General features: G+C 43.0%; 2 protein-coding genes across 3 annotated transcripts in view; one reads left to right on the top strand and one right to left on the bottom strand.

Moving 5' to 3' along the window:
- PLEKHH3 (pleckstrin homology, MyTH4 and FERM domain containing H3) overlaps window positions 1-1,464 on the top strand; it is a 49,482-nt gene extending 48,018 nt beyond the window's left edge. Inside the window, exon 13 of the mRNA XM_075277376.1 lies at window positions 984-1,464. Within this exon, the coding sequence (XP_075133477.1) occupies window positions 984-1,097 (114 nt within the window). The 3' untranslated portion in view covers window positions 1,098-1,464. The remainder of the gene's footprint in view (window positions 1-983) is intronic.
- Window positions 1-26,807, bottom strand: part of TUBG1 (tubulin gamma 1) — a 549,244-nt gene extending 522,437 nt beyond the window's left edge. Inside the window, exons 1-11 of one of the 2 annotated variants that reach the window (XR_012716902.1) lie at window positions 26,574-26,807; window positions 23,994-24,106; window positions 22,640-22,807; window positions 22,095-22,163; window positions 21,922-22,001; window positions 21,660-21,786; window positions 21,007-21,093; window positions 20,095-20,244; window positions 17,423-17,575; window positions 16,284-16,445; window positions 11,896-13,314 (exon numbers count right to left, since the gene is read on the bottom strand). Coding sequence is in view for 1 of the 2 variants with exons in the window: in XM_075277396.1 (XP_075133497.1) it covers window positions 13,117-13,314; window positions 16,284-16,445; window positions 17,423-17,575; window positions 20,095-20,244; window positions 21,007-21,093; window positions 21,660-21,786; window positions 21,922-22,001; window positions 22,095-22,163; window positions 22,640-22,807; window positions 23,994-24,106; window positions 26,574-26,622 (1,356 nt within the window). In the remaining variant the exon portion in view is untranslated. Of the gene's footprint in view, window positions 1-9,969; window positions 13,315-16,283; window positions 16,446-17,422; window positions 17,576-20,094; window positions 20,245-21,006; window positions 21,094-21,659; window positions 21,787-21,921; window positions 22,002-22,094; window positions 22,164-22,639; window positions 22,808-23,993; window positions 24,107-26,573 lie in introns of those variants that run through there. The other variant, XM_075277396.1, reaches the window with a different exon arrangement.
- Between the last annotated feature and the right edge of the window lie 24 nt (window positions 26,808-26,831).

The following is a 26,831-nucleotide window of genomic DNA, read 5'->3' as shown; positions in this document are numbered from 1 at the left end:
GGACGGTTGGGAGGTATGTACCTGTCATTTCCATAGTAAGCTGCCACTTGTGTGCACATGGTAGAGACCAATGTTTCTGGCTGATATATGGATTAGATTTTGCATTATTTAGCAGTTTAGCCCTCTGCATGCTCCAGCTGTAGTTTGCATTTCTCTCTGAGCTGGTAGGTTGAGACTAGATGTGATGCACTGCTCAGGATAACTGGAAGAGGATCTACTTTATAGCTGTCTCTCTCATTCAGAATCTATGTACTGATCTGTACTATATGAATAAAACACTGCGATTGTAAGCTTCCATTTAGCTCCAGCATCACACTAAGCCTGTGCTCCTGCTGCTAGCTTTTTCTCTCCCTCTCCATAGACTTCTATATAACGTACTTGTGGAGTAGGAGAGCTAGTAGCTGCCATATAGGCTCTCATTCTCAACACCCACAAGGATCGGTTGTTACGGGGAGCCAATTTACCTATCAGCATATTTTCGGCATGTGGAAGGAAACCCATGCAAACACAGTGAGAACGTACAAACCTTGGTCGGAGTCAAACCGAGGACCCCAGAGCTGCAAGGCAACAGTGCTAACCAGTGAGCCACTGTGCGGTGTAACCTGAGCCATGTGACTTGTAGTTCTTTTGGCAACATAATTTTTAGAGTGAAAGTCAGTGGCAAGGAGACAGCCCACTAGGAGCAGAAAAAACATTTTATCATCCTTTCATCCTTCAGTCCCATTTCCAGTTGTATGATACTTTTTTCTTGACGGTTGTTTATTGGTTTACCCTTATTGTAAAAAATTCTACAGTATATCAACTTTTAATGTTCCAAAAAAAAAAAAAATCATTTTATTTGTTGAAACAACAGCGTCTATTTAATACCAAAGATAGAATCTAATCTCTGTTACGTTGGCATTCGGCATATTGCTCCTCCATGCTTCATCGGTACTGAACAGATATACGGTCACATGACTAATATCTGCTTATTCTGCTTTCAGGTTGATGAGATTACGCAGCTTATTAACACATACCTCACCTGTATCAGTAATGGACCCCCCCATCCTGGTGAAAGCAGCAACAGTTCTTCTGAAGTCCCAAGCCAGCTGGTCTGACCTGTGCCATCTCACTACTAGGGTTACAACAACGCTACCTGCTTACACAAGTCCAGTCCGGAGCAGTTAGTAGACATCTTACTATTGCCCCGGGCTGAAGTCAACCTTGAAGAATCCCCAGCTTTATAACCTGTACACAAAGTGATCAATGTGTTTATGGACTCACACGGAAGTGAATACTTTTTATTTTTTAACCAAAAACTTTGTTCTCGTTCAGTTTCTCTGTTTTTTTGTGTTTTTTTTTTTTTTTTTTATACCGTCATAATCCACCCGTTTGCATGTTCATAAACCACACGTCAATATTCTCAACCAGGATATAATCACCTTCATATTTATTGGCAAAAAAAAATATTCTTGCAAGGGAGGTAGACCTGCGTTTTTTTTTTATTTTATTTTTTTTTAATTTCATATTGTCTTTTCTCAGCTTTGTTTAAAAGGAGAAGTAATGTTTTTGTTATTGTACAATTTGTGCTTTATATAAGGGAAAAACTAAGTATATGTTTCAAAAGCACTTTAGTCATCGATGTTATTTCTACGTTTTTTAGTACAAGTCACCCTTGGTACAACAACAAACTATGTTGGACCGGATAGGCCATAAACGCATGAAAGTTTTGCGTCCCTCCCATCAAAATAAAGGGAGCCTGGCATCCATAGATTGTTGCCCACCGCAATGTCCATAAAGTGTAATAGACAGGTCTAAGAGTTATAGGAAAAAACAAACACTGCCCTTTAATGCTGCCAATAATTGCAACCGGTTGCCCTGAACTGGCTGAAGGTTAACCCATTGCGATCTATAGTAACAGCAAGTCAATGAGGTTGAAACAAATCACACCAAATAAAAGCCACAGCTTAAACCCATTGCATGTCAGGTATTGCTGCAGGTTTCACCCTTTGCCATTCATTTTCATGGTGGCAGGCTTGCTTTATTGTAATGGCATGAGGATATACCAGATACAGCCAATGGACAAGAGCGCTACCGATTGTGGAAAGGAAATTAAGCATTTTACTCTTGCAGTTCTGCTATTGAAAATCCATCCCATCTGAAGGTGTCGCTTATGCAGCATGTGCATGGATTTTTACAAAGCCCATTCAGATGTATGGAACAGTCATGGGAACAATTCTGCAGCTTCTAGATAATGTAGACAAGATACAGGTATTATAGCCTAAGGCTACATGGGGGAGAGTTATAAAACCATGCCATTGACTATTATAACCAAACCGGCTAGATATGGATAAGGGTAACCTGATAGGCTGTGGGATATTCCATCTGCAATACTTTCCTTTATGATGCTGCCCTCTTTATGATCATACACTTCCATGGATGCCCAGCTCCATACAAGACACATGCCAGGAGTCCTTAGGAAAATGAAAATCTTTTTCCTCTCACCCTTATCTACAAAAATACATTATAATAAATAAGTGAATCCAGACTAATATCAAATAACTTGCAAGGTACGACTTTTGTCCACAGGTTGAATTTGGTATTGCTACTCATTGCTTTTAAAGAGGATCTGTCACCAAGATCAAAATGGTAAATATCAGAACTCATTTGATTCTTGCCGTTCCCCTGAACAATTTGGTGTTTTTCTTTTTAAAATCCATCCACCTGTTCAAAAGATATGGCCCCTGGAAGGTTATATGTGAACTAGCCCTGATTCTCCGAGTGGGCGGGAACCTTTCTAGTTTGTCACAGAAATACAAAAGGTTCCCGCCCACAATGAGAATCAGGGCTAATTTACATGTAACTTTCCAGGGGCCATATCTTTGGAATGGGTGGACCGATTTAAAAAAGAAAAACACCAAATTGATCAGGGGAAAGGCGAGAATAAAATGATGTATGTTATGAAGCATTCTCTGTTTGGTGACAGATCCCCTTTAAGTGATGACGGCTGAGTTGCAAGAGTGTTGATGCTTTACAAAAAAAACAATTCTACCAGTGCTTTAGAAAGCAAATGTTGGCAAGAACGTGATATTTTGTGTTTTAACAAGAACTCCATTTACACATACTTTGAGAATATTATCATTAGCTTTGCAATGTTATATAGGCACTGGACAAATTGTTCCAGTGTCACCCCTGTGTACACCCGGCTGTGCCAGATCGTATTCTTGTAAATTCTCGAAATTCCCATTAATCAGAAAATATAATAAAAAAAAAAAAGTACACATGAAACCAAACACCCCATGTAATACCATAACAGTACAAACTGTTCTGGGACCTTACCTTCAAGATTATAAATAAGCTATTCTTACAGCCCAGGACACAAGAGGTTACAGTAAACATAACCAAAGATCTCTAGGGATTAGTCTTCAGATTTAACCAGGATTTTAAAAATTGCAACAAGAACAAAAGAGTATATAACATGGTTGGATCCATTACTTGGGGGAAGAAAGAACAGATAGATACAACAGCCCATGAAAAGTTCACTATAAACAATATAAGCAAGATTATTATTACAGGGTGAGGTTGTTTTAGGTGATTTTTGCAGCCCTATCTGAGAGCAGCATTATATGATAGAGGAGAGAAGCTGAGCTCTGTGATATATAGGGTTATATGATAGAGAGAAGCTGAGCGGCGTTTACGATCCACGCTCCCGTTGAAATCAATGGGAGCGTATAAGCCCGCATAAGCTCACATGGCGTATACGTGCCAGGTCACGCGGCACATTACTCCGTGTAAATGGGCCCTTACAAGCCCAGCGTAACTCCGTGTGCATGCAGCTGACCGCTAGTTTTGATACATCTTCCGAACTGTCATGTCTTAGATCCGCTCCTTGTGGGATAACTGGTGGATTGTATTCCTGACCATATCACAGTTTGCTCCAATTACTATTAATATTCACTTGCGGTTTTCCCATTTAGAGGCTTTTGTTGGGTCTGTGTTTTGGCACGGATTCTTCTTCTATGTGTAATGTGACTCTGGAGTTTATAGGATATCGTCACACATTGCTTTGCCATGTTTACCTATGGAGCAGATTTCCATTGCAACCACACGCAAATCCTTGTGACCTGCAATAGGCGTCTGCGCCTTGAAATGTTCATATATAGAATAGCGAACTATTATATAATCTCATTTGTTATTATAACCCATTGCGGCTGGCATATTACTTCATAGCAGTCACCAAATGTCAGTATGTTCATTGCAAAACATCAATGCGAAAAGGTCCACATCCACCCTGAGCAAAGACTGCAGTATATACCTGTATACTCTGCAACGCCATAACCGGAATGAGTATGTGCGCGGGGTCAAATGTTTGTACAAGGAGTATTTTGTTCTATTTGCCAAGTCTGTTCTCTCTCCTCTAGTCTATGTTTTTAAAGCTGCAGGCAGCGCCCCTCCCCGCCACATGCGGTAGCCATTAAATTGCATTTAGCACACAATTCTTCCTGGCAAGCGGTATGCAAAAAAAATAAAATAAAAATTAAAAATAAATAAGAAAAAATAAAAAAAGCTCAGCCTCCATCACATAGATCCACATTATATGATCATGATTTTTTTTTACGTTATAAGCTCGGGCAGGTCACATAGGAGTTGCTTTCTGTATCTGCTTGTTCAGTAGCTGCTCACTCCTTGTATACGACAGCAGGATTAATGCAGGTCTATAGGGATACGGTTTCTCCTTATGGTGTGTCTCGAAGGCCAGCCAATGCTCCATGGTAAAAAGCGTAGCCAAAAGAGCGGTCACCCAGGCGGAAGAAACCCATCTCTCTAGCGCCACCCATCACTCACATATCCAGAACTAAAAACGAACGTGAAAAACAAAAATAAAATTGCATCTCATGCTGTTGGGACCATTCACACGAGTGCGTAACAGAAGGGATTTCTATATGTCACCAGTCTTGGTAATAGTGAGACACACAACTACACAAACTCCTAGTGAGCCTTGAAGTAGAGGACAATCACGTGTCATAGTACTGTTATGGTTGTCACCATTGTACCCCTGTAAATCCATCGCCCTGATTGATTCTGCACTGGCTGATAGGAGTTACGCAACAGATCTTGTAATAAGTTTGTTTGTCTTCAATTTCCTCCATTTTGCACTGTTTTACGATGCCTTGCCGGATGTGCAAATGCCAAAAGTTTTCACCTGAAAAGACTTGCCATTTTCAAGATACGTGTTCTTTGAATATGCTGTTTTCTAATAAAAAAAATATTTGAGAAAAAAAAAAAAAAAAATGTCATTTTTCTTCTTTGATGGGATTGGTTTCAGCCGGGTATGGTGCGGCAAATAAGCCAAAACAAATAATTGGTTTACCAAGATTTCTATTCACCTTTAACCAATTTTACTGTCCATGATGGTGTTTTAGGCTTAGGCTCCACGTTGCGGAAACGCAGCTTTTTTTGTTGTTGCAGATTTTGCAGCAGAAGAGTAGGGAAGGGAGGAAGAGAAGGTAGAAGTATAAGTATTTCCTAAATATTTCCCGTTTTTGGTTTTCGCTCAAAAAAACGCTGCAAAATCTGCAACAAAAAAATTCAAAAAAACCCCTGCATTTCCGCAATGTGGCCCCATATTGCAGAAACGCATCTTTTTTTTGTTGCAGATTTTGGTGAGGTTTCTTGAGCCAAAGTCAGGAGCGGATTTAACAGATGGGAACCATCTAAGAGCTTCCTTTATATCTTCCATTCCTTCCCAATCCACTCCAGACTTTGTCTCAAAAAACTGCAGAAAAATCTGCAACAAAAAACGTTGCTTTTCTGCAACGTGGGGCCGTAGACTTACTGTGCTGATTTTTTCTGCAAGAGATCATGAGAGGTTGTCATACTGTATACTATATGGATAGAAGTATTGGGACATCTACATAAACTTCTGACATCCTATTCTAAATACTAAGTTCTAAGACCCTAAATAGGAGTTGTAGCCCCCTTTGTAGTTCAAACAGCTTCCATTTTTCTGGGAATACTTTCTACAAGAATTTGTGTGCGTGTCGGTATTTCTACTCCTACATCCAGGAGAGCATTTGTGAGGTCAGACACTGATGCTGGACGAGAGGACCTGGTTCTAGTGTTGAATAGAGTTGAGGTTAGGGCTCACCCAACCATGGATTTAGGAACCTTGTTTTGTGTACTGGGGCCCAGTCACGCTGGAACAGAAAAGGGTGTCCCCCAATCTATTCCTATGAAGTTGGAGGCATAAAATCATCATGGCATGATCAAGTAATTAAGAGGACCTTTCACCACCTCCAGTCTCTTAGCATCCATTAATAATTATCACTCCACTGATACCATTTTTTTTCTCTAGTCCCTACTGTATCTGAGTAATCAGTGCAGTTTGTTTTGGTGCCTGATATGCGATTTAGGTTGTGCAATGTCAGATCGACGGTGTCAGACAGGAGCAGACAAGGGGGCGCCATTCAGAGGTGGACAGCGTCAGAGTTTATCACACCCCTTGCCTCCTCCTGCCTAATATAGGGTATGAGGAACTAAGAGTAACAGAACTTATTGCTCAGGAACAATGGGGGCTAGAGAAAAACGTATAGGAATCATTGACTATTAAATGATGGGTAAAAAATATGCAAATTATTCTCTGGGATGTAATTAGGAGAACAGTGCCTCTGTATGCTGCCCTCTAGAGGGCAGCCCCCTTAACATCATGCATGACTCAGTTAATAAGCCTACTAACATGATGCAGAGATGGACTAGGCAGAGGTGGTTTCTAAGATTTCCCCTCTCTGATAAGAAGGCAGACCACTGAAAATCCACCCCCAAACATTATGTCTCCCCCACCAGTTGGCACTATGCAGTCAGGTAGGGAACGTTCTGCTATCAGATAGTGAAGTGCAATTCATCGCTCCACAAAACGCTTCTGCTTCCACATCTTCAGAGTCAGGTGTGCAGAGGAGCAACCTAGGAGGAGGACTGAACGAGTAAGGGACCGCTCATATGGCAGGTTCAGATTTTTAGGCAGATTCTGCCCGAATCTCTCTCCCATTGTCATCTATGTATCTATGATACAGCCACAGAAACCATGGTGCAAGACGCCCTGCTGACTAGACTCATTTATCTGGGCCCAAGTCAGCAGCGGGAAGTGAAGGCCCTGTTTCGGCATTCTGCTGCGGTGAGTCAGAATGCTGGAAAAGGAATAGGGCCGAATATCCCAGACTAAATTGGATGTGTGCATAGAAGTCACTACATTATAGTCAGTTATGCAGTGAGCCCCCGCATCACTACTGTACTAAGTAGACCCCTATATATCGCTTTAGTACAGTATAGGGCGCGTACTGCATCATAACTGACAATGTAGTGACTTCTATGTACGAGGCCGAGCTCAGTCCTGGACATATGATTTACACACCTACCATTTTCCTACTCAAACTTAGATACAACAAATTTATCAAAAATCATGTGACACTTGATAAATTTGGCGCAATATACAGCAAAACTGACTTTAAAAAATCCCCTTATGATAAATTCTCCCCCAATGTGTCCTAAATTTGCCCAGCAGGCTTCCTGGAATATATTTCAGGAACAAAAGCTGGAGAACAAATATAACTTTCTGTTGATCTCCAGGACGGCTGCCAGCGATTCTCTTCCAAGAACCAGGCGGTGGGAGTAATGAGAGCCAGATCAGACAAGCTGGGGCTGCAACCTGCTGCGACACTGGGGAGTATAGAGATGAAGGAGCGCGAGGCCGCAGCACAGCGGGGATCCTTCACGTATAGTCACATGGACAGGGAAGGCAGTGGCAAACAGGAGCTTGCAATCATTTTTAGGCTGATGCTACATCTTGCACCTTGAGTTAAGCAGATTAGGTTTTATATATGTCACCTCTACTGTGTAGATGGAGCTGGCTGGTTTAGGTTGGATTCACACTGCCATGATATGCCCATGTAATAGATACAAATCTAACCACATGTGCAGATCTAGTGACTGACAGCACCATAGGTCCCTATGAGGTCAATAGCATGGGTCACTTTACCTGGATTTGCAGCACAGCCCAAAGAATGCACATGTATTATGGCCATGTGAACACAGCCTAAGGTAGCCATAGACTTTCATTAGCTGTTCACCGAATGAGCAGCATTCCCCCTGACTCCCCCATATACATGCAGATCAGCCCAGCATGCATGTTCTCTCAATAAGAACAGGTGACTAAGCCCCTCAAAGAAGCTCATCTTTCCCGAGTCCGGATTCCGATTATTACCCTCCCTGAAAATCATCTGTCGGGGTAGAGTTAGAAAGTCCCCCAATACACAGGAGATAACCTGATGTCCCTGAAAAAAAATGAAGGGGTTCAGGCAACATTAAGTGAACATGTATTACCACTGTAATGGGTGAAATAAACTAAAGTATGGAAACAGATAGGCTAAAGTTGAGCAACTCCAGAAAATCTAAGAATCAAAAAGCCTTTATCTTATACTGTATATTTTAGTGAAAACTGAGAATAAAGGAGAGGTCACCGACTGATATCCCTACTCTAGTAGACAAGGCCAAGAGTGGGGTCTGATGTGACTATAAGGGTCTGTAGTGGTCAGGAACTTCTTATAAGAATTGTACTGCACTCTAAAGGAAAACTGTCTGATAACATTATGGACAGGAGTAAAGCTGGGCACAAACATTAGACTAATGGTGGTAAAGTCATCTGATTTCATCAGGACTGGCTGACCATATAAAGTGTATGGGAGGCCTCCTAAGGCCTAGTTCACACAGGGCACACAATGGTGTATATTTGTCCTGATTCTGATGCTTCAGAATTGTACCAAAATACGCCTGCTGTGGCTTCCGGCATTTGCATCTTCCCGCGTCGGAGTAGGCTCAAATGAATGGGCCCACCCCGGAGGGTGCTGCTGCAAAGTGGACGCCGGGGATAACTTAGCCGCAGAATCCGCCTGAAGAAAGGGCAGCTCGCTTCTTTTTTGCGTGTGATGGAACAGACCAGTCACGGAAAAAAGCATAGCATCCGCTATTGTGAGGGGGCGGATTCTGAGGTGGATTCGGCGTCAGAATCCACCCCCTCTTGCCCAGTGTAAACGAGCCCTAACCGTTCCCCAATAGTAGACATTGGAGATAGAACGATTGGTCAGATGGATGTCCACATGCCCCATCTGTTTGTTCTCACGGGAGATGAGGGCAAGCAATAGAGAGATGAGATGTCCATCAGAGCTTACGGGTGGGAGAGCAGGGGTTGGGAGGGATAGCTACCGGCCACATGAGGGTTCAGATCTGGAAAGTGTATGCTCAGCTTAAGACTGGTTTACGGGATTGACCAACCATCTTGACAGATTGTGGGAGAGGAACAGTTGGATTTAAACTGCTTTATATGCTTTTGTCCTCTTCCCATGAAAGACCACTTGTACAACTTGGGCAAGCAGTGTGCATGTACTTGTGTATGAGGGAGAGGGTAAGAGCGCTATCTAACATATATGGCCGGTTTAGGATTACCTACTGTCATCTGCGGGAAAGAAATTAAGTTATTTATAGGATAATCCCTTTAGTGAGTGTTTCACATATGGATAATGTGGGAAGTCCTTAGAAAGCTGGGTGACAATCCATGTGCTAGTGTCATATCCTTGAGGAAACAGGTTTGACTACAAAAGCGTAAAGACACCAAAGAAAATGGCCACAACAAGGTGGAAACCATTGTACCACTTAATGTCACTGACGTGGCCTTAGCGATGTTTATAGCAACATGGCGCAAAAACAGAATCAAGTCTTCTATAGATCTGATCCAATCTATAGGTGATCTACACATCAGGAAAAAGATATTAGATCGACAACACAATAGACTATGTCTGATTATATAAAGGGTAACAGGCAGAACACAAATGTGGCTTTTCCAAAAAAAAAAAAAAAAAAATTACAGCAACCAATTCCAACCTGGAACAACTCCCAGACCATGAGATAATAGGACGGAAGACAAACAAGCGATTTATCGGAATCTTATTTAATAAGAATAATTCTACAATTGCCAAGAGTGAGAAGACAGTGTCTGAAAATACAGCTCTTTCCAGGCAGACCTCAATACACACATTGTACATACAAATATATATATATATGTATTATATGCACTATATGCTTTCCAAGTATAAAGGACACTTTACTGACTGACAGCTAATACAAGACAGATACCCGGGAACCTCGAGGCTTTCATGCATAAGAGAGGAATGTCAATAATCACCTAGCTATATGGTTACATGTCTATCATATGGCGCATACACACGGCCATATTTCTTATAAATACAGATTTAATAGGTAACACTTTGGCAGCCTGTAGGCACCACCAGTAGAAGCCTGCAAGTTTCCTGCAGGTTGTATGCTTACCTTGTGCGGTCAAACCCCTGTCCACATGCCGCTGATCCCACTATTATACTGTATAATCGCGTGAGCATTGGTGGGCACATGTGGGTGCAATTCTCACAACATGGGCATTCACCCTTATAATAGTAGTCGTGACTTGCATGACTACTGACAAGGGATTTTGCAGGACTTATAATGGATGACCTATCCTTAGGATGAATCCAAGGTCCGTGAAGGTTCCAACACTTGGGACCCCCGTGGATCAGCAGTTTACATACTAGAGCACCGCTTCTGCTTAGCAGTCCATGTGACATCACATGCAACAGCTCCATGTCCTGATCGTAGCTCCATCTTAGTGAAAGATTTATACCCAGTTGTTGCCCAATTTTTTTGCTTATTTATGTAGTGCCATCATATTCCGCAACGCTTACAGACGTGGTCAGTCACTGTCCCATACAGGGCTCACAAGCTACATCCCTATCAGGATGTGTTTGGGGTGTGGGAGGAAACCGGAGTACCCCAAGGAAACCCACACAAACACAGGGAGGACATACAAACTTCTTGCGGATGTTGTCCTTGGGTGTATTCAGACCCAGGACTGCAGTGTAAATGTATGGTGCTGTGCTTTGTAAGTACTAAAGAGGCTGCACCCCTTAACCGAATGCTATAGCCTCTTAAAACAGCTCATTGGACAGGGCACGGGCCTCCAGCCTCTGCAAATCTGTAATTGGATAGGTCATGAATTATAATGCCTGGGAAACCCTTTAATGATATTAATCATTCACAAAATTGATCATGTGTATGAGCCATTAGATATTACTAATGCTCCAAAATATCTCCAGACAACTAAGCAAGGGGATAGCAAGACAAACCACGAATCTGAGTGCCGTGAGTACTGAATAAACCGCCAGCATGTAGTTATGTAGCTGGGGTTTAGGGCTCCTAAACTGTGTGCTGCTGCTTATTCCTGCAATGTGGATAGAACAGAGTTATAACTCACCAGATGAGTATAGGCATGCGCATTATTGCATCAGTATACATGCATTGCCATAGGGAAGCTGTGTCCGTACGCCTTACTCTGCAGCGCATGCACCTAATGTGCAGTGAAGAGGTGCACTGACCTCAATGGCACTGAGCGCAATGATCCAATACATTACAGCACACTCCTGTACCCCTCTGGTGGGGAGAATCTACATGGGTTTGGACACTTTACCCTAGTTACGCACCCGAACCACCTAACAGGTTCTGTTTAAGGCTTAAGTCTCATGTTGCAGAAGCACGATTTTTCATGCAGATTTTGCTGTGATTTTTTGAGACAAAGTCAGGAGTGGCATGAAAAGGAATCCAAAATATAAAAGGAAGCTCTTTGACGTTCCCTTTTGTTAAATCCACTCCTGGCTGAAAAATCTGCAATAAAAAACCCCCAAAAAAACGCTGCACTTCCACAATGTGGGGTCTTAGGCGCGGTTCACATCTGCGTTCGGGCCAGTCCGTTCCCCTATCCCCATGAAATATGCGGACAGATACCATTATAGTCTATGTGGCCCGTGGATTTTCTTAAGTAACCGTTTTTTATGCAGATAGGTTTCCGTTTAGGGGGTCCCCAAGCGGATTCTCAGAACGGAAAACCGAACAAAGATGTGAATCGGGCCTTAGCCTAAAATAGTTTTTGCCTCCTGCTGCAAAAGTAAAACTCCCAGCATGCACTCTCCCTAATGTGGACGAGTGCCCCCATATTCAGATGAAGTATTACAGGAACTGAATCATTTGTGAACTCATACTTCCCATTGTCAATATTTACGTGAGAAACATAACAAAACACGAGCAATAGTAAGTGGAATCCCAAAGCACCCACAGACACATACAGAGATAACACTGCGGGGGTTGTCCAAGATTAGAAAAGAAAAAAAGACAGAGGTTTTTATTTGTATGCAGAGTCTGGTAGTCCACTGAATACGGCTGAGATGCAATACCAGAGACAGCCTACTGCCCAGAGTGGCACCATTGTTGGTCAACAACTTTTTTGTTATCTCAGACAACCCCTTTACAACCTCCCTGTTGTTGCTACTTAATACCTACAAAGTTAAAGAAGTCTATACAAAGGACAATTTTAGGACTACCCACTAATGACCATCCTTCTGAACGGGACTCAGCACTATATACAGAATGCTAGAAAGCAAAGGGGTTACTGTACCTGGATTGTAAAAGGTAGTATACGTTCAAGTGTAGGTGGTTCCCAGTTATAACACTTATATATAGTCCTTGATACAGGAGGATACAGCACACAAGTAACGAAAACTTAAAGCTAAACTTTTGTCAGTTGCCCCCAAGATCAGCGACTTCCTATGTCGCACTTTCACATTACCCCGCGTGTTTCCAATTTCCCGTCTATAGGTAGAGTCCATATACCCTGCTCAGTCCCATCCATCGAGGTTTGGAGTCTCTCCATCTCTACATGAATGGTTTATACCTGAAAATGTAATGATGTCAGGTCTGCCTGGATAGCCGAATCATTACTTCCTACACCATGAATAAGCATAAGGGGGGCTTCATCACACAATGAGAACATGGAGGTGTGAAGCACTTTATTTCGCTGCAGTTTCATCTGGTTCCTGTGCGAAGCGCTCTAGAGCACTGTAACCAGAATATGCTGCTTCCTGGTGACAGCAGGCAGTTCATTTGGATAGGATTACATTCTTATATACAGGTGATCCTCCACCTTCTGTGCAGTACACAAACACACTGTGCTCCATTATTGTAGTGCGGCCATGTCTCTACGGTCGTCGCTCACTTATCCTGAGTACCCCATGAAATGTAATCTGGACGGGTGGCGGCGTGGTATTCGTCTATCAGCTGCTGGACAATCTCTCTGGAGTTATCCAGCTCATCAAAGTTATCCTTGAAAATGTCCTCTTTACGGAACTGCTCCAGGAAGGCCTCGCGTTTCCTCAGCTTGTCGTACTGCCGGCACGTTCTCTCAAACAGCTGTGAAAATGGAGAAAGTTAGGTGGGAATCAATGAGACAGAATCAGGAGCTGACATTTAGCATATAAGAATTGTTTGCAGCTCCAATCCCTTGTCTCCTACCCCTCTGTCTGTCTGTGTGTGTCAGTCTTCACTGCTCTTCCTTCTTCCTACTAATATTATCACGCAAAAACGGCTGAACAGATTTGAATGAAATTTGGCACATAGATAGATTGTTCCTTGATTAAAACATAGGTTACTTTTTATCCCGGTAAATGACATGACTTCACGACGGATATCTCAGCCTTATCTCAGGTCCCAGGTCTGTTATCTCTCTGTGAAAACACACGCTAACCCTCAGTGGACTCTGTACATGCATTTGCATATTATCAGATCCGCTCCAGTGCAGACAAACTGACATGGGCAAACACCTTTAATCCAAAACGGCAGTTTGCCAATTTTCAACATGCCTAGAAAAAGAAAATCTAATTTGTTGCAAACAACGAGAGCTATGAAGGTAGCCAGAAGTCACAGACTTCTCCTCAAGCAGAGCTGACGGGGATCATCGACACCAACAACACACTCATTATATGGCATCCCAGCGAGCTGCTGAGATGCCGGAACAACCACAGGCATGGTGCAAGAAACAATTTCAATGCCAGGCCAACTTGGGAGCTGCCGAAATGCTGGAGCAGGCGGATCATCAATGCCAACAACACGCTCATTATATGGAGTCCCAGCAAGCTGCTGAGATGCCGGAACAATCACAGGCATGGTGTGAGGAATAAGTTCAGCAACAGAACAGCTTAAGAGCTGCCGAAACGCCGGAGAAGGCAAACCATCGACGGCAGAAATTTTCCAAATACAGGCGGATCATCGACGACAGCAACCTGCAGACGAAGTCACGGGCAGAGGCTAGTTCTATTTATAAACTAGTAAGGACGGGATAAGCAGAGCTATAGGCCACAAACAATCCAATGTAAGGGTGCATTCACACTGAGTAAACGCTAGCTTATTCTGAACGTAAAACACGTTCAGAATAAGCGGCGTCTAAAGCAGCTCCATTCATTTCTATGGGAGCGAGGATACGAGCGCTCCCCATAGAAATGAATGGGCTGCTTCTTTCACTCCGTGCAGTCCCATTGAAGTGAATGGGAAGTGCCGGCGTGTACGCTCTGGCATGAGCAGAGCTTGCCGTATACGCCGGCACTTCCCATTCACTTCAATGGGACTGCACGGAGTGAAAGAAGCAGCCCATTCATTTCTATGGGGAGCGCTCGTATCCCCGCTCCCATAGAAATGAATGGAGCTGCTTTAGACGCCGCTTATTCTGAACGTGTTTTACGTTCAGAATAAGCTAGCGTTTACTCAGTGTGAATGCACCCTAAGTGGTAAGATGAAGAATATTTCCTTAAAATACAATAGGTATCGCTTCGCTCTATGAATTATTATCCAGTCCTGCAGATCCTAAATGTTACTCATCGGAGGCTTACATCTCTTGGATTCATTATTACATATTTTTTCGATAAGCCACAGTGCTAAATATAGTATGGAGACAATGGTGTGGTCCGCAGCGGAAATGCACAGAGCTGTAGCAGCTGGCCTGTCTTATTAGCTTTCTGGAGATGAATATTAGGGGGTGAGGGAGGGAGCTTTACATCTGCATTGCAGCACCGAGACACAACCCTGAGACTTTAAAGCTATCTATTGGCATTTACAAAATGACATTTCAAGGATAGAAGTAAAAGCAATGCTTTGTAACTGTGAGCGAGGCAACAGCGCCCCCGAGTGTTCGATTCGCTAACGTCACAAACATGTAATGTCATCCTGTGAGCTGCACATTTATTTCTGGGGCACCTGTCGCTCTCCGACTACTGCAAGTCTACAACCTCCTGCACGTCTTGGCCATTGTAGGTTAACATCAAAATCTTTTTTGCTGATATGACCGATCGTCCCTGCAGTGCACCAAAACAATATTGGATGGGTAAATTTGCATTTTGCTAAAGGATGTTAGGCTGAGGACCAACATTGTGGAAAGGCAGCTTTTTTTGTTGCAGATGTTGCTGTGTTTTCTTGAGCCAGAGCCAGGAGTGGGTAAAGAAGGAATGGGAGATCTATAGGAAGTGCTTATACTTCTCCCTTCTGTTTAGTCCACTCCTGGCTTTGGCTCAAAAAAATCACAGCGACATCTGCAACAAAAAAAGCTGCGTTTCCACAACGTGGAAAGATTTTTTGGCCCCAAATGGAGTTTTAATATGGAATAGGTTATCTATAGGGTTCGAGATCCACACCCAAAACAGATGATCTGTTCTGGCAGTCTCTAGGTGTTGGAAGATCCTGCAGGGGATAGGGAGCGCGGACCAGCTGCTCCTATACAATAGCAGAACTTAGCACCACTCCTATTGCTTACTAATAGAAGTAGCCTTCACCCGCTCCCTACCTATTGGATCGGAGGCTTCTGGGACCGCTCATGTTTGCAGGTCCCAGAAGTCACATGCTGTGTGCGTGTAGCTGGACCATGAGTATATAGCTTGGACTGCTTATGCATGACATCCGTGTGCTCCCTGTGCCTCCAAGTCCCCATTCACTGATGACACGAGCCTGGGCCCCAAATGGACAGGAATAGTAACTCACAGCCCCATAACATGGGACCATGAAAATACACAGACGTGTATTTGGCCATAGAAATGAATGGGCCAGTGTGCTATCCATGAAAGACACGGCTAGTACACTGACAACTCACATGATTGTATGCGCGAGGCCTATTTTTTGGCAGCATTTATTCATCCCTTATATCCAATAGACAGATACACGTGTGAGGCCCACAGGTGGGTTCATACTGCCATCTAGTGGCAAAGAGTGGCATACAGCTATACTAATCAGTATTAGCACAAGGCTGTATGGCTGTATTAGACCATGAAGCAGTCATCTTCAACATGGCCACACAAAAAAACTCTCAACATCTTATGGACAAATCTCCCTTTACTCACAGATGAAATGTTGGTATGGTTGGCCATCATAAGTCCGCTGACCCGATGTGCAGATGGAAGGTATGGGGACTTCCTTGAAAGGGCCACTTGAATACTAGCAGGACCCCATGGGATAAAATTAGCCAACTTTCGCTCTCTGATCCTCTGCAAACTCTTGTGCACCTACATGAAAACAAGATAACGACATAATGCATTAAGTTTACGTCTACTTCTATACTGCTCCAGACACAGATTGGAGGTTTACAATCCAGACAAGTCTGAAGATATAGTCTATGGCACGTCCTGACCTCTCAGAGACCACCACAGACCTTAGTCCTGTGCTGACCCTGTCCGAGATGGAGTCCCCATACCAATATAATCAGCCCACATAGGTGCCAAATGAACACAATACATATAAGACCATAATGAGCACAATAGCAAAAAAAATAACCTTATACCTTTAATATATATACTTTGTTGACCAAATATTAAAAAAAATAAATAAAAATAATTAAACCCACAACTCCACCGCACATAACACACGGACCGTACATATACTCCCAAAACCTCAAAAGAGGGGGACACCGTTGGCACATCCTTATGAAGGATGGTGAAACACGTATTGGAGTGTGCGGGAGCGGTCACCCGGGATTGCTTAGGATTAGCTGTCTTGGGTCTGTTTACTGTGATGTATTGATCTACATGGGTTGGAATTCTTTCATTGTGATGCCTAACATTACTTTTTGGCATTATGTTATGCATTGTGTGTATGGGTACATCAAACAAGTGATTAATATTTTATACCGCCATCTAATTGCATCTATGCCCCTGGTATCCCCTTCAAAATCCGCTGCCAAAACCGACTCCCGTTGACTTCAATGGGAGACACTCAATTCTTTTTTCCGCTAGTACCTAGATGACCCTTCTTGCCGTGGATTCTGCAGCTGAACCAGCCGCGGCATCCGGGACACAAGGTTCCCCCTCGATTAGACCCATCCATTTGGGCTTAATCTGGAGCGGAATGCCGCGACAGGACGCCGATGCACTGTACCAGCATCCCTTCTTGGCTAGCCGCGCGTAACGCAGAATGCAAATTCCGCCATGTGAACATACCCTTATAGTGACCCATCTGCAATTTCTGAGCAGGCCCAGACACTCACCTGCGTAGGATCCACTTCCCCTTGAATGATATTCAGTATTGCTATGTAACAGTGATTCGTCTGCCTGTCCCGGCCAGTGGACACCATGACGTTCTTGGGTTGTAGTAATCTCCTCATGACATCCAGCACTGTGGTCTTCCGCACACTGGCCACCTATATATAAAACCCAGATATATTGTCATAGTGCAGGCAGTAACAGCCAACTTAGCAAAGAATACACAACCAACAGAGAACATACAATATAGAACTGTCATATAACAACATAGCACCTGGCGCCCTCTTGTGTCAGCAATAAAAAGTACAGACACAATCTTAATTATTTCATGAAGAAAGAGTCTATTAAAGTGGATTTTTTATTGAATAATTCTTCTTTTCTCTGTCCATTTCATTTTAGACAATCCTAACACTCAGGCAGAGCAGGCAGAAAGACGGAGTAATAATGCTACAAGGTCAATCTATCAGAGTGGAAAATCGATAGTCACACAGATGTACCCGCTTATAATCCATTAGGCTTTTAGATCGGCTTCTCCTAGGAATATCCTTTATGAATGCAGGGAGTAAAATATGGATTTAATGACTTGTAGATACAGGCATACATTCATAAAGAGCATGACCAAACAGATTACATATGGAGTGGATGTAATGGATGAGGTGCACTAGTCATCTACTCTGGATCCAGATAACCGATATAAAACTAGGTGGGGGTGGGGGGGTGGGGGGGTGTCAGGCATACAGCACAACGTCCTAGCATATTATACAACATGAACCCCATTTTCTAAAAACTTATGTACCATAAATTAAATCTGCAATAGTCCCATGTGACGGCATGCCTGTAGATGTAAATAATGAAACTGGGACGCCCCTTCCATCACAAAAATGGCTGTCCTGAGTCTGAGAGTGCTCAACTATCTTTAACCCCTTCCCGCCGATGGCATTTTTTGATTTTCATTTTTGACTCCCGTCCTTCTAAACCCCATAACTTATTTATTTCTCCGCTCCCAGAGCCATATGAGGTCTTAATTTTTGCGGGACAAATTTTTCCTCATGATGCCACCATTAATTATTCTATATAATGTACTGGGAAGCAGGAAAAAAATTCAGAATGGGGTGGATTTGAAGAAAAAATGCATTTCTGCGACTTTCTTACAGGCTTTGGTTTTACGGCGTTCACTGTGCAACCCTATATTCTGTGTTTCGGTACGGTTCCAAGGATACCAAATTTATATGGTTTTATTTACATTTTGACCCCTTAAAAAAAAAAAATATCCAAAACTGTGTTAAAAAATTTTTTTTCTAAAAGTCGCCATATTCCGACGGCCGTAACTTTTTTATATGTAAGTGTACGGGGATGCATAGGGCGTCTTTTTTTTGCGGGGCCAGGTGTACTTTGTAGTTCTACCATTTTCGGGAAATGTTATTGCTTTGATCACTTTTTATTCAAATTTTTATCAGAATCAAAACAGTGAAAAAACGGCAGTTTGGCACTTTTGACTATTTTTCCCGCTACGGCGTTTACCGAACAGGAAAAATATTTTTATAGATTTGTAGAGCGGGCGATTTCGGACGCGGGGATACCTAACATGTATATGTTTCACAGTTTTTAACTACTTTTATATGTTTTCTATGGAAAGGGGGGTGATTTGAACTTTTAATACTTTTTATATTTTTTTTAACTTTTTATTTTTTTATTGCATTTATTAGACCCCCTAGGGGTGTTGAACCCCAGGGGGTCTGATCACTAATGCAATGCATTACAATGCTAATGCATTGCAAAAAATCATCCTCTCTTTTGCAGGCTGCATAGACCAGCCTGCAAAAGAGAGAGTTTGCAGACAAGCCTTGGAGCCTTGTACAGGCTCCCGGCTGTCATGGCAACATGACGTCGGCCCTAGAGCATGCTCCAGGAGCCGGCGATCCCGGGCAAAATGGCGCCTCCGGCGCCTTTGACCGCGGCGCCGGAGGGGTTAATGCCTCCAATCGGTCCGGGGACCGATCGGAGGCATTAGAGCCGGTTGTCTACTGCTTAAAGCAGTAGACAACTGCTTAAAGCAGTAGACACCCGGCAGCTATGGCGGCCGCCCGGCTCCCGGGCGGTCGCCATATTTATAGACCCGACATGCGCCATACTATTACGGAGCATGTCGGGAAGGGGTTAAAGGGGTGGTGGACATGGGTCCATTGCCACAGAGTGTATCAATCTCACTCGGGCAATATGAGGACATACCATTATAATAGATTATTCTCCCTTATGTAAAAGATGGCCTGACAAGTACTGCCGCCCCCAATGTGCTAGCAACAGGCACGGACCTCCAGTGGTGACAACTTCTGACACCTCTCTATGAAATATCATACAAGGTCTCTAATTGGAATATCCCTTTAAAATACTTGCAAGGTCTCTGCAGATTAAATGGCAGCAAGTCCCAGGTCTGCCTACACATCAGCCACTGACTGCGGTTTCTGTATATAAGGCAATGAAGAGAAAGCTGCCAATGGCGGACATGGTAGGCGATGGCGCCAGACTAGAAACTGCTAATTTCACCTCCCAAAAAAGCATTTAATTAGTCATTAGTATTAATCAGAAGTGAATGGCTTTTCAGTAATTGAAGAATCATTGCGCGACAGGTTATATCAATGCCAACCGGTATCAGCGAATGCTACCCCTTTTGACTTACCGACTGGTCTGTAGTCAGAGGTGTGTACCCGGTCATAAGGAAGTGCAGACGTGGTGTGGGGATGAGAGATGCAATTAATCCAATCAAGTCGTTGTTCATATAGCCTGGGTAGCGGAGGGTGGTTGTACTGGCGGACATTATGGTGGATACCTGTACAATACAAACATAGGAGATGTCAATCTCAGACACTAAATGCATTCATCATGCCCAGTGCTGCGCCATCTTGTAGGTTTATAGTACTGGACATACTGCTTGCTGGAAAGGACTGTGTGGTGGTAGTTCACTATTGTGATAGCTTTCTTATGTGCTGGAATCATATTCTCACCAGAAAAATGGATTCCTCCAGAATTTCACATTCCTTGTAACAAGACCTACGGGCTGTGGAGTCAGTGGTCGAAAAAAGTTACCGACTCCAGTGTCAAATAAAGAGATTATTCTAGATTATAAAATTATTACTATTGTATAGTTCATTAGATCTATAGCTTGTTACATACTTACTCTTCTAAAAGTCATCTCAAGCCAAAAACACCCCCCTAAGACAGTCAGGTGGTACAATTACCCATCCCCCACATATCCCATTACCTCTAGTACACAGTAGTGTAACATTATATTCCGCACATACATTGTCCTGTGCCTAGTCTAGGCAGTAGTTCAATACCATACATCGATATGGTATATAGTTACCTCGGTGCATTTAGATTTAGGCTTCTGAATATACAATGCACCAAAACAGGAGGAGAACTGATAGCCCTCTATACGAGAAGCAGCACAAAGGCTTGTGGTACTAATATGAAAGACTGCCACTAACTTATTTTGGGCAACAAAATTTCCGACTGAAATGACAAAGAATAAGCAGTCGCTCTGTACACGACATTTGTCATGCAAAGAAGCCCCGAAGCCGGCAGCACTCACCAACTGGTTTATTTGAGAAAAGGATGGATTCTGTATGTGCAGTCTGTCCGTAGCAATCCTGTTCAACGCCGTGTTATCCAAAACCACCTATAGAAAAGGAGAAGTGTGTGAATACACAGTTAGCACAATCACATATATCATCAATTACTCTTTATATACTGCACACACAGAATTTAAGGAAGACTGCGAGCCAAAATTATATAGTATGAACTGTCTGAAAACGTAGAACTATAAGGAATTGTGGGCTGATGCTCCAGCATTGGCCACAAAGAGCAGATTCAAGCCCATGCCACTTTTGTGGCATCATACAGTCACTTGTCTCGAGTCTGTGGCTTCTTAAATTACACTTTCAACAATTTTTGTAGCTAGTGCCATTTTTACCTACCCCTTCCTGCAATGAGGGTGCTCTGTGTGAGGAGCCATTGGCCAGACTCATCATCATTTACACCAATTTTCTGGTGTAAACAATGCCTAAACTCTATATCAGCTATGAACTAGCACAGATTTCAGCTAGGTGCATGCCCAGTGGAACATACACTCAATTTAAGACAAGACATGCATCAGGCTAAACTTTAAGGGGGACAGGTATCATCAAGACTGGCATATAATACACCGGTCTTTTATGGAGACATCGCATAGCCATGATAACCTACCACGCAGTCAGCATTTTGTGTCAGTCGCTTCAGAGTCAGTAGAGAATTGTAGGGCTGGACCACAACATCACTCATTTCGTCTTGGTTTGGGAAGACAGAGTAAGTCTGAATCAGCTTCTTGGGATACCTGGAATACATAAATGACTTTAGGATGGGTTCTTCTATTATAAAACATATTGAACTAATCATAGCTGGAAGGAAGTCTGCCTAGAATCCACTTACACAAACCACATCTAAAGCGGCTCCTCGGCCAAACACCTACCTGTCATTTAATCTCTCCAGCAGGTAAGATCCTAAACCAGAACCCGTACCGCCAGCAATGGAATGGCAAAGGACGAACCCCTGTTAGAAATAAAAACATGGCTATGCTAAGTATCAATGAGCCATTACATCCTCCTATACGTTATCTTGCTCTTTGCTTTCAGGTCTGCTTACCTCCAAACTATCACTGCCATCAGCTTCTCGATCAATGATGTCAAATATATCTTCATGGATTTTCTCCCCCTACAAAACCAATAAAGGTCATTGAAGTATTATTCATATCAATGCATCAAAAGCAAAAAGATACAGAGACATTACACTAACATTACAGCAAATTGTCCTTGTTATACAGGTTAGTCCATCAGTCCTATCAGGTTCCCAATACACATAGACACTTGGTTTGGCTAAGTGTGCATGTGTTTCGCAATGGGGGAAATAGAAGGAAAATGGAAACAAAAGATCTAGCATGTTAAAATGTAATCCTCCACCCATCATATATGAGACTAAACTGTCCTATTCTACCAGATTATTGAACCCAAGATGCTCTGCATTCACCTATGTGAAGATTAGAATCTGGCCACTAGATGAAATACAAGATATTGCCTGAAGAAATAAAGGAGAGCGACAGGATATTAGATGAAAGCCAAAACGGCCATGACTATAAGAAACATCACACCATTAGACCAGTTCTTATAGACAACAACCCCATGAGCGCTCACCTGTGAGAAGCCACTAGCCCAGTTGTTCCCAGCTCCTCCGCCATGTTCAGATAGGTAGATGTTCTCAGGGTTGTAGAGGTTGGCATATGGGGAGTTCAATATGGAGTGAATAACTCTTGGCTCCAGATCCAACAGCACGGCACGAGGGATATAGTGCTCATCGTCCGCCTAGTATATAGGACATCTAGTGTAAGTCAATGTCAACAATAACCAATTTCCTCGTATATATCATATCTCTTACAATAAATAAGTGATACTATTATGTATTTATGTGCTGCGAGACAATGCACTGAAAAATACAATAGCTATTGTTCATTATCTGCATATAAGCCAAAATTAAACTGTGGTCGGACGCATCCCTGACCCTTCTGTGCCAATGTAAATCCTGGGAGCGCACTTATATATGACTTCAGTACAGCTAACTCTGGACACCCCTGGATTGTAGTAAGTGCATATAAGGACAAGGCCCGCTGCTAATGTATTATTTATTACATAAAATCTATTTAAGGTTTTCTTCCCAGCCCATCTAATCCCTTTATACAGTGATAAAATATTTATGTTTCATCCAAATCAGATATAAGAATGACTGGATGTCCAGACACTGTAAAATGTCCCATCAGAAACAAGTTCTTTTAGACAGTGGCCCATCCCTAGGTCTTACTCCTGGCAGATCTCCTGGACATGGACATGGGGGTGGGGGATGGATTGGGGGGACCCTTTCTATGATATCCATTGCCCTAAGATATCTCATTTTATCAGCTGTCTTTCGCTGAAGCCCAATACTCCCATCTATGTAGGGTAACACTTAAAGAGGATCTTTCATGACCTCGGGCACATGTGGTTTTATATACTGCTAGAAAGCAGACAGTGTGACATGGCTGGGCGGTAAGGAATGCCCCCGCACAGTATAGCGCTACACACAATACTGTCAGGAGGGGCGCTCCCAGCTAGACTGTCAGAAATGCCCCTCTGACGGTGAAAATCTATTTCTGTGAGGCAGATGGTCCCATAATACTATAACCCTCAGTCCTAATGCCCCCCCAAGCACATATTTTAGTCCACGTTCCATTTGTTTTTTGGTTTGTTTGTTTTTAAAGCGATAACACATGAACTAATCATATTCACGTATCCATGGGGCCATGAAAAAACTCAGGACATCCTTTTACTGGCCGTTTTGCAGTCCTGGTTCATTCAGTGAACAATATGGGCCTATGGGAAGCCATGTGTACTCGGTTCAGTTTTTAAGGACCCGCACATGCACAAAGTCATGTACATTTAGACTTAATAAAACACTGCATGTATACTATATTACCATGATAGTCACTTGTGGCTCCGGATCTGGTACAGTACTCACTTGGTAGAAGAATACGTCCTTCCGATCTGTGCCCTCAGTTGCAAATTCTTCCACAATCCCCTCTGGGCTGATGCCATGTTCTGCACACAGCTGCTTCCAGAACTCAAAACCGACTGGTAGGAGACAAGAAAGAAGACTGGTTTTGTACAGTGAGCAAAGTAATAACTGAAAGTGACATGTATTGTGTTGCAATGCTTTAAAGGGGTCTTCCAGCGCCAAATCAAATTTCCATACTGTTGACACATGCATAGGAAAGGTCATCGGTACTGTAGGTGATGTCCGACAACCAGACCTCGAACACGTTGTCTGTTCTAGCAGCCTCTGGGTTCTGGAAGATGTCAACTGATGCAAGCTATAGGATTGGCAATTCAGTTCACCGGAACCACAAATATGCAGTTAAGAACACTGCGCCACTCCTATTATTTGCTCTGCACGCACCGCCCAACCACTAGCAGGTTCCAGCACTCAGAGGCTGCTAGGACAGACATTCTGTGCGGGGTCCATATGTACAGTGACTTATACCGTGCTCATCAGTATAAGAGTTCAATTTGGTCCCGAAAAAACCCCTCTAATGCTCTCACAGCTGCACAATTACTATCCAAGAATCTAAAAAAGCTATATAGATAACCTATTCAGAATCTGTAAGGCTACATTCACAACTACGGTGTTTAGTCTGTTCCAGAGAAATGAACTGAACAGGAAAAACCAATCAGTCTAATGACAGACACCAATGGATCCCAAGGCAGATCATCAACTATAATGGGGTCCATCGGTTATCCGTTACATTCTCCATCAGCTTGTTTGTAGGACCTTTTCGTTTGATATTTTCAATGGACTCTACAATGGAGCCTACACCACAAATGTGAATGAAACCTTAAGGTGGCTACACTGGACCCAGCCCATCAACTTCAATTGGTGCAGGGCAATGCTTTAAGTTTTCCTGCAGGAGTGAACATAAAGAATAAGGAAGACTTTACACTACAATTTTCCTAATGAAGGCAGACTGTGAGAAAACACGAAGATATCCAGCACTCCGGGACTTCATAAAAAGTGAAACTCTATTTCGGAGACATACTCCCTTTAAAATCCATATATACAGTCATGAGTATTAAACTCATGAGTATTAAACTCAGTTTAATACTCATGACTGTATATATGGATTTTAAAGGGAGTATGTCTCCGAAATAAAGTTTCACTTTTTATGAAGTCCCGGAGTGCTGGATATCTTCGTGTTGTCTACATTTGCTGCCTTGCCGGAAGGCTTTCCGTGCACTAAGGACATTCATCTGGTCTCATCATACCCGACAAGTAAGCTTTTTTTATTTTTTATAACGTACGGGCTGTGACTTTTTTTGCATTAATTAGACTGTGAGAAATATATATATATCTCCTTGTCTCAAATCTTCCGTTTTTTTTAAAAAAAAAATTCACCTGCAAGTGTTGAGATGACAAACTAATCTTTTAAAGGGACAGTACCGGGTCATTTGTATATACCACGTGCTACACTGCCACACCTTGAAGAAGATATTACAAAGCTACTCAGCGTAGCTCCCATTATGAGGTCTAAGGCTAGGGTTTCATGGCATCAGGTGTCACATGACTGTTTCGGACAAGTGACCAAAAACATCCGTGCAACTAATTTACAATGGCAATTTACCAGTAAAAGAAAAAAATTTACAGTCTATAATGGCAAAGTCACAAGTAATTGACAAATTGCAGGTATAAGTCAAGGAGACGCATTAAATTTTCTTGTCCTCATGTTCTGGTAACTTGTAAGTAGCAAAACAACTGCATTTACTTTCCTTACAAGGTGCTGTGCGCAGAAAGACACTGCGGTCTTTGGCCATACAACCTGTGCCATGGCCACCATTTAGTCCTGGCCGTACAGCCTGTCCAATGGTCGCCATGTAGTCCTAGCCATAGGTAGGCGATAGGGGACACTGGATAGGAGTCAGATTAGGACAGACACTAGCGCCTCCTCTATAAATGGAGCAAAATATTGTTCTGTATAGTTATGACTAATATGTAACGTTATCTACACAGTATATCTGACATGCGATGACCATATGTGGTCTATACATAAAGCTGTATACACATACACTGTATAGGTTACATATGTTACAGACCCCGCACTGACTACTGGTTCTCTTCTACACCAGGACTTCGCGTTGACCCTAAATTGAGATTCCTTACATGAGGTCGCCCCCATTCACCAGCTGGCAGAGGGGCTGGTGTCAGTGACAGCCTGGCTCCAGGTATACGGCAGTGTCAGATGTATACAGGAATGACCCGCCACTGTATATAGCCCCCTGGATGGCTGACTCTTGTCCAGCTCTCTGGTCCTGGAAGCCATCTATGGTCCTACCATGATCTGTTTGTATTCTTCCCAAAAAGTAATATCCCTGTAATAATATCCTAACTACATACCCCTATTACATATCCCATCTCTCCCTCCCCTGAGCCCCATACATGATAGACATACAGGACATGGAAGAAACTGGCATGCAATTCTATAAGACACTATTCACATAGAATGTATGAACATGCAGAACCGCATTCGGATATTCTATGGATACTGACTCTGGTTACCGCACTGGCCGAGCTGCAGCGTGATGATCTCCCGGGGCATGGTGCACACTGGGCGCTTCTCCCGCCTCACCGCCCGCGCACAGGATCTCTAACGGCGGCCCTACGTCACTGTACGGAAAAACAAAGCGACAGGAACTACACCAAAGAGGCCGCCATCTTTGATTTGACAGCCCAACCCTGACGTCATTGTACGGAACTATGAGCAGCAGTCAGTAGGCGGGACAGGGGCGTGGCTTCAGCTGTAATTGA

This window comes from Leptodactylus fuscus, chromosome 6 (genome assembly GCF_031893055.1).
Source record: "Leptodactylus fuscus isolate aLepFus1 chromosome 6, aLepFus1.hap2, whole genome shotgun sequence".
NCBI classification, from domain to species: Eukaryota; Metazoa; Chordata; class Amphibia; order Anura; family Leptodactylidae; genus Leptodactylus; species Leptodactylus fuscus.
This window is presented reverse-complemented; position numbering and strand designations above follow the sequence as displayed.